The sequence below is a fragment of the Sycon ciliatum genome, chromosome 8 (genome assembly GCF_964019385.1).
Source record: "Sycon ciliatum chromosome 8, ocSycCili1.1, whole genome shotgun sequence".
Classification (NCBI taxonomy): Eukaryota; Metazoa; Porifera; class Calcarea; order Leucosolenida; family Sycettidae; genus Sycon; species Sycon ciliatum.
The window spans coordinates 19,490,709-19,499,630 of NC_088650.1; the positions used below are offsets into that span (position 1 = coordinate 19,490,709).

The window sequence follows — 8,922 nt, forward strand, 5'->3', positions numbered from 1 at the left end:
TCCCACAACCCTGCAAACCCGGGTTCCGAAGTAAGTTATCGTGTTCGCGCTGGGTTTTGCTGGATTTCATGCTGAAATGCTGTCAGAAATCTCAGAATCAACGTTTTGCCATGACTCCATGATTATGAGTCATGAGTCATGACGTGACATGAAGCTTTGATGACGTCTCTTCCATGCACTAGCAATAATAATTATTAATTTATTCATTTTCGTCATAAAAATGAGATTGATTTCGAAAAAACTGGTGCATACCTTTTGAGTCTCTGCAACATTTGTAGTTCGTTCTTGTCAGTTGTAGTCTTTTATATCTACTTTCCTCCGTTGTCCATAATGCCGAAGGCTCCTAACCCAAAGCCTTCAGAAAAGGCCAAGGAGGCTACGTCAGGTAAGAAGAAGAATATCCGATTCAAGAAAAGTATCAAGAAATTGCCGAATCCCAAGCCCAAAGAAAGGCTGCATATACCAGTAGCTCCTAAAACTCCTGAAGAATTTTCACCTAACTGGAAAGCTTTGCAAAAGGTGAGTTTCTTTGGTGTACTGTTCAGTGCTGGTACGTGTATGTGCAAGAGAAGAAACATTGAAAATTATTCTAATACTTCCTCCGGAAACAAAAAACTTCGTGACTTTTTCACATGAGTTGCTGTGCTCAACGAAAGTGTTCTATTGGAAGAGAAACAAGATCGATTGATGGGAATAGAGTCTCAGTCTGAGTTGCCCTCGCTCGATACATCACCACTGGAACTAACCAAAGTGGCAGGTCGAATGATGCGTTCTCGCATGTCCCGAAGCAGCTTCTCCGCACCCCGGTCGCCTTCGCGCGAGTTACAGCAGTACCTTCTCTAGCAGTGGAGATCACTGTGGTGCTGGTACTTATTATCGCCTCCGCTCTTGAAGATGCCCCGGAACAACGCATGCAGGCAAAGCCAAACATTTTGCATTTTCTCCGTGGGGTAGTCGTCCCAGGGCTTCGCGACTGCTGCGAGAAGATCTCGCCTGTTCTCCTTTGCGACCAAGGAGATATCAGACTGGAGGCTGCTGAGAAAGGCAAGATCATCCACGTTGAGGTCTGGGCTCTCGCGCACACGTGTGTGTGTGTGCGTGTCAGCACTTACATATGTGCACATGCGCATACAAACATACCGGTGCCTGCTTATATGCATCTCATGACACAGTCACACACCGGCGGCGAAATACAGGTGCGCAACTTATCAAAATACCGCAATAATATTATAACTGTTTAATATGGCTAAACTCACAGATATGTCAAAAGCATGGAAAAGCCATTGCACGCCAACGAAGAGCAACTCATCACCTACATCATCAAGTGTTGGACGCGGTGAGTAAATGAAATAAGTAAAGGAGACCGCGCTAATGATGAGAAAAGGTGGTGAGTTCATCGCACTGAGTAAAGCCATCTGCACACTCACGTGGCACGTGGTCATTCTTGCGAGTTTGCATTAGGCTTTATTCACTGCATTGAAGTAAATATGTTATTGTGAAAATACCCAGCCCTGCGGTGGAATTCTTCTTGTATTCCATGTGTCACAGATTTTAGCGATGGACAAGAAGCCTAGTGCAGTCTCATCTGGCTCCGCGAAGAAGCGCACCTTCAAGCCGCGAAAGAAGGATTCCCCAACCAAAGGCACTGGATCATCAGCAAAGTGGTGAGCTAGCATCTGCTTTGATGCATGACAACACTGGCGTTTGGATTCACGTGGATCCAAACACGTCTGAAGTGGTTTCTTTCACGATAGGATGCTATATCCGCCTGTAGTGACTTGACTAGACCCTGGGTTGGACGCGAGACTGCTTGTCCAGAGAACATTACACCAGCGCCCAGCATGAGGAGTGTTTCACTATGTGCCAAAGCTGTGCAAAAGTGGATCTGACTTTTCCCAATTCTTCAACTTCCCAGCCGTGCTTGACAGCATCAGGGTCAAGCCTTGTTGTGTCATTGTACGTGCTTTAACTTTGGTCATGGTTTGTCTGCGTTTGCAATGTATGCTGGCTAGCGTCCGTCATTCTTCATTGGTGTGGGTACTGCGGTAACCTGTGCAAACTACCCGCTGATCCCACCTGTAGAATCTGCCGGGCTATGTGACAGTGGCCATGCCTGTGGTCCCTGGTGACACATTGGGCGCTTTCGATTACACGTTTACACAATTCTGGAACTGGTTTTTTTAGTTCTGGAATGACCAGAATGAGCGTATTCCGGCCTTGTAAACGAACGACTGGAATTCACAACGCATTCTATTCACGTCATGTCACAAACAAAATTGATGAATCGTAAAAAGAGATCACGTACACCCTCGCGCGCACGTGGACCCAGCATCGCGCACACGCCGGCCAGGGAGGCTCTTCGCGCGCTTGAGTCATGACCAGACCGGTAACACACCGACTGTGTAATTCTGGCGCCAGAATTAGAGAAATTCCGCCCTCTCTTCAGAATTGACGGATTCGACGGAATTGGATAAAATCAATTCTGACGACGGAATTTGTCACTTTTTGTGTAATCGAACTGTGCATCATCAATAACCAGGGATGAATTTATCCTGTATCGCATCGCAGTTTGCTACGCAAAATCGATCTACTGCTACTCAAATCACAGTGACACGCAGAAAGCTGCGATACATGCATGTACAGGCGATCCATGCTTTCTGTAGCTTGCGCCACAAATTAGATTTTGCATAGCAAAAACTGCTATGCAAAAACGTGACAGTAAATTCATCCCTGATAACTAATTCTAGAATTGACCGAAATGCGTGTAATCGAAAGCGCCCAATAGTGCACTGTGCATCCACTGTCTGGATTTTGAAACTACGGTGTGGGAGTCCAGATTTGGTTAAAGTACCGTCTTGGACATGGAAATCCAGTCGATTGACCTGGGCCGGTGCCCTCACTGAGCCTCAGCGCGTACAGAACAGTGCACAATCATGCGTGCGACCAGCGAGCTGCAGCGCGTATGTGTGTACTGCTTACCCACGGCTGCATGGCCAGCGCCCTGGGGCGCTAGACGTGCGACCGGATTTCCATGTCCACGACAGTACCTTATCTGCAGGTCTGTACGTAAACTCTGTATACATGTAGATCAGTTTGAATTCGGGGATGGTATTTCGAATGCATGCAGATGCTTGACTTTGATTGTGATGCGTCTACTTCATTGGTCCCGTTAGGAAAAAGACTACGCCTCCTGCACCTGCGCCACCGCCTCCACCGGAGGTTTGGTTTGATGATGTCGACCCGGAGCTGATTGCCCGCTCTCAGAACAAAACTCCTAGCTGTAGCAGCAAGTCTGCCGGCGCCACGGCTGGAGGTAACGAGCGTGATTCCAGTGACTTGTCATCATCGCTTATCACCGGACCTGACAAAGAGTAAGTGATCACATGTATTGCTGTTCTACCAGTACAATGGAGATTATATAGAACAACACACCTGGAGATTTAGAACAAATTGTCCCTGTATTTAATCTGTCCCTAAACCCGATGTTCGGAAAGGTCTTTCTGCAAAACTTGGGCAACAGAAATCAGTTGTCTCAATCTACTGTTGCTGCCGGTATACTGATATGCAAGGTCGTATTGTCCAATCTCCACTGGAATACGAATGTAAAAGTAGCCCCAATCTTTATGAGTGATCTGTAAACGTTTGCTTTGGAGTTAAAGGGGCACTCCGGGAATTTTTTCGTTGGTGTGGTCTCTTCATGGGGGCCTTATATGAGGTGCCCCTGGTAGAAGCGCAGCCTGATGAGGGCCGGGAAATTGGAGCGGACGACTTCACTGGTCGACAAGGAAATAGCGATTGGTGTTCCTGCCAGAAATGTGGGGTGATGCAGAGGGCAGTCGATTACCCTCGCTGTCGAGAGAGCGCTGCAGCTGTTAGCATTGACAGCCCTTTGACATGCGTTACACATCACCCCGACTTCGCGTCAGCTTGTCTAAACAAAACTGTTCTGACCATATGCCTCACGGCGTATAGAGAATTTCGGGATCTTCGTACTCGAACCAGTGAAGTCGTCCGCTCCTGGCCCTCATCAGGCTGCGCTTCTACCAGGCTCAGGGGGTCCTTCAGGTTCCTTAGAGTATGTCCGCAGTTGTGAAGCTTGGGAATGTCGACCAAACATCGTTCTTCATCACCAGAAAATTCAAACAACTAAGATCTTCAAATGCAGAGAATTTGAATACTAATCACACGTGACGTCATCAAAACCATCAAAAGAGGAGACAAACTTGGCCCTCCCTGGCTTCATATATCGACTTTTTGGGTCTAGTTTTCGCGATTCCCCATTCTTTGGGGGCCATATAAGGCCCCCATGAAGAGAACACACCACCGAAAAAATTCCCGGAGTGCCCCTTTAACAAACAGCTCAAAAGCACCGATCTTGTTACACTCGGTTGCTCCAGGCATTCTTCTTTAGGAACTGTTTCTGATACCTTCCCCTGTCCATCTCTCTCTCTCTCTCGCTCTCTCGCTCTTCTTTCTCCATGGCCTACGATTCCTTCTGCAGGGCTAGAAAATACATTGCTATTGACTGTGAGTTTGTCGGTGTTGGCCCCAATGGGAGTAAGAACGCCCTGGCGCGCTGCTCTATCGTCAACCATCATGGTCATGTGCTATATGATACGTTTGTTCAGCCGTTAGAGGACGTGACTGACTTCCGAACTCGTGTCAGCGGTGTACGGCCTAGAGATTTGAAAGATGGTATGTACTTCCATGTGCTATCGAGTCGATTTCGCCCATAACCAAACAGCCACATTGTACATGATTGTGTTTGTTTGCGGAAACTTTAACGAAATGCTACTACATGTACTAAATATTCATTGGTTTGAGGGAAGGATGCAAACGGGAAAAGTCTGAAGAAAAAATTGACTGTCACCACCAGGACTCGAACGTGTACTAAAGTTTCCCGTTTCCAACTCCCTCAACCTTATGGATATTTTATTGTGTTGGGGCTCCATGTGTGCTAGTTTGTACGTGAAGTGTGTGGGTTCCAGTGACCACGGGTGTTTGCAGTGCATGAACTCTGGCCAGTCGTCCCCGTACGCAAAATGCGTACGCATTTGGATCTACCGTACATTTCCTCGTGTTTTGGGCGAATCTGAGCGGTACGACGCTGTCGAATTGGGCCTGAATTTGCCCTGAACCAGCCGCTATCGAAGTAAAATTAGGTGTTTTGAAGGCCACACAGGAACACTGTGGCCATGTCTTCGTTCCTGCGTCGTTTGTTTGAAAATTGGAGTGTTTTTGAGCTCGTAGTTCGTCTTCGTTGTGGAATGGCCGTGCGTACATTCTCCTTGGAATTACCAAAGTCACACCCCCGTTTATTACATTACTAGGAGTTTTGCCGGCAGCCACGATAGTTTTTATCCCTGCTTCCATACGTCCTTTCATTGAACAGCCAAACGAAACTTTGTGGCGCGCCTTAGTTTTTTGTGGCGCGGGGGTCTCAAGTTTGTCACTTCGAGTTGTACACAACGATCACATCAACACCTCAAACTGGACCAAAAAAACCAAGTGAGCAAGTATTTCAACCTTGCGATTCTGCCTGGCCTACTCTGAAGATGGAGACTTCTACTCGGTAGCACATACTCGTATCAATAAGCTGGGAGGGAGAGCGTGGCGAGTAAAATGTTGGGATGAAAAGAGCCACATTCTCTCTCGGAAAAGGTCGTCGTTCGTTCCTACACTGGCTACACACTTGCTCTACCCAGCTCTGCAGAAGGCTAGATTTTGCATGCACGTGCGAGATTCGCATCCGCCACGCACATAGGCAGAGTCGACATTTTTGTACTCTCGGATTTGCCGCCATCTTGACGAGTGGCCACTGCGAAACACCCGTGGTGACGGCTGTGTCCCACCAACCTGTGTGGATTCACAGGAAGCGTGAGTTTCGAAGCCTGAAGAAAATGTTGAACGGTCGCTACTTGGATGAAGACTACACCATAGCTTAGTGGTAGAGCATCACTGGCCATAAACAAGGGTCCTTGGTTCAAGTCCTGTTGATTGATGACAGTCAGTTTTTTCTTCAGGCGTTTCCTGTTTTCAACTCCCTCGACCTTATGAATACCAATAAAATCATTGAACATATTTGTACTTGTGGATCAGCATTCATTGTGGTGGAATTTGTTCCACACCCGGTGACTATATTTCTGCCCGTATTGGCCATAATTAGTGTTGCTTAGATCAAGCTGTCTGTTTCAACGTAGCTGTACATCGAGCTTTGTATGTGTTCCATTTGATGCTATTTGTTTGTAAGTGTTACTCGTTAGTCAGTAACATTGCATGTGGCTGTCTTTCTAACTGCAGCACCATCGCAGTCAACAGTACTGAGTGAAGTGGACAAGCTCATGAAGGGACGCGTACTCGTTGGGCATGCGATAAAGAACGATTTGAAGGTACGCGCCTCGTGTGCATGCAGATGATTGCCTTGATCTACTCACGTCTTTGCCTTGATCTACTCACGTCTTTGTCCTGATTATGCGTAGGTTGGGATATGCTATATGCCTGTAGGATTTCCCTGATTGGGTTCCTTGTGTGTGTTTGTGTGTGCGTGCGTGCGTGCATGTTGGTGTGCATGTGTGTGGGTGCGTGCGTGCATGCATGCGTGTGTGGGTTGTTTGGCTGTATGTATTCATGTGTGTTTATGTTGCAGGCTCTGTACCTATCCCATCCTCAGCGAATGATACGGGACACACAGTGCTTCGATAGGTACAAGAAACTTGTCAAGGTATGCAGATCCTTTCCACCTTTTCAGCACTCCTTGTGCACTTGTGCATGGACGAACACACACACCATTGGACCATTGGACGCCCATCGCCTGAGGCGATGATAGCGATGCTACAGCAGAAGCCATAGCAGCTTGTGCTGGGATTGCACCATTCAACAGCTTGCAAGGCTGAAGAATTGACCGCCACTATTCAGCCTGGTCTACACCACACAGCTATGAAGTGGCTTTTTCTGGCCAGTGAATCCCTACTTTTTGGTCTTTTTTATTTTTTTCTCCCACACACACATCACACCACATACTCCAGCATGCACTGGCTGTTGGTAATCACCCAGGAGAATGAAAGAAAAGTCAGGAAGAGTCTGAGAAAGAGAAGAAAGACGTGTGTGACCATAATCGTCGGGAATCGAACCCGCAACCTATCGATTGGAAATCGCTGCAAACACACACACACATACACACACACACACACGGTTCTCTCTCTCTCTCTCTCTCTCTCTCTCTCTCTCTCTCTCTCTCTCTCTCTCTCTCTCTCTCTCTCTCTCTCACTCATAAGAAAGGTACGGTCCTGTGGAAGTAATGCGGCTTCGCTTTTGCCTGGCTTGTGGACAACTAACGATGTGGTAACCACGTTTGTGTTTTGTGCTCATCTTGTTTCAGGGTGGTAAGCCAGGCTTGAAAAGGCTATGTCGCCTTGTTCTCAACATTGACATCCAATCAGGGGAGCACAGCTCGGTTAGTAGCATACTATTAACATGTGTGGGAGCTGTGGTGGAGCATTGTACGGTTTCTGTCCCTGCCGTGGCCCCACGCTGCCTCGGCAAATACCGACATGGCTGTGATTCCTCTGTGTGGCATACAGGATTACCCTCGTATCAGCAATCTCATTCATGCTGCTTTTATACATAGTGAATACTAAATACGGTACCAACACGTCCATTCACCAGTGTCGGCCACAATGCTTGTAAACGTGTTATATACTTGACTTGACTGGTCACCACACTGGTCGTACCTATAGTAGTATTATAGCTTTTCAAAAACTGCCGTAGTCTTTGCTGTTTGTGTATCTTTGCCACATGCAGTGTTCTATCCTGTTTCTTTGTTATGCCTGCTTTTAAATGGAGGATGCATGTGTTAGTGTATCTTTGCCACATGCAGTGTTCTATCCTGTTTCTTTGCTATGCCTGCTTTTAGGTGGAGGATGCATGCGTTAGTGTATCTTTGCCACATGCAGTGTTCTATCCTGTTTCTTTGCTATGCCTGCTTTTAGGTGGAGGATGCATGCGTTAGTGTATCTTTGCCACATGCAGTGTTCTATCCTGTTTCTTTGCTATGCCTGCTTTTAGGTGGAGGATGCATGCGTTAGTGTATCTTTGCCACATGCAGTGTTCTATCCTGTTTCTTTGCTATGCCTGCTTTTAGGTGGAGGATGCACAGGCAACCATGAAGTTGTACAGACTCCACCGACAAGAGTTTGAAAAGGATTTGAAAACGTCGGGAAGATGCCGAGGCCCAGTCAAGCAGAGGAAGAACGCAAAGGGACCAAGGAGGGAGAAACGTGGAGAGGCCGCAGAGCCTATGTCGTGTGATGGCAGTGGCAACAGCGGCGGCGAATCTGATGGTGGAGACAGTGGCAGCTGGTTGAGATGATGTGCTCCCGCAAACCAGCTGCATTCACACCAGCTCACTATGGAATAGAGCTGTGCACTCTGCCAATAGCATTTGTGATCACTGAAACAAGATGGAGTAGGCAAGACAAGGCCACGGGCCTAGGAGTATCCAGCACAGGCATCATCAGAGATACATGCACCGAGTCAGCACGTTGTTGTTTGTTTGTTTGTTTATTTAGATTTCGGAAGATTAAACCTGTCCACACCCTATGGTTATTACTTCAAAGTATTATCTTATTATTTTAACATACGAAGGTACCCATGGCCCAAACCATTTTGCAGGTGGTACCGGTATGGACTGTGGAAGCACAACATGAAACGTTATGCTTGATGTGGTATACTACTGTAATGTCATGCACTGGTCAACTAATTACTAAACTGGTTCCAGGCTGACAACTAGGGATCCAAGTAAAAGCCACTCTATAGAGAGCCCATGCATGCATGCAGTATGCTACGACACCCTGGTTGACACCTTTACTATTACCGGTATATCACTAAAAATGAATAATTGACACAATACCTAGCGCCTCCTGC

At 47.1% G+C, this 8,922-nt stretch overlaps 1 protein-coding gene across 1 annotated transcript; it reads left to right on the top strand.

The window, feature by feature from the left end:
- Window positions 1–242: 242 nt before the first annotated feature.
- Window positions 243–8,907, top strand: LOC135822238 (uncharacterized). The gene is made up of 8 exons (XM_065334962.1): window positions 243–519; window positions 1,549–1,664; window positions 3,174–3,371; window positions 4,502–4,695; window positions 6,301–6,389; window positions 6,647–6,721; window positions 7,379–7,453; window positions 8,141–8,907. Exons 1-8 carry the CDS (start codon window positions 331–333, stop codon window positions 8,366–8,368), a joined length of 1,164 nt encoding a protein of 387 aa, XP_065191034.1. The 5' UTR covers window positions 243–330; the 3' UTR covers window positions 8,369–8,907.
- Window positions 8,908–8,922: the final 15 nt, after the last annotated feature.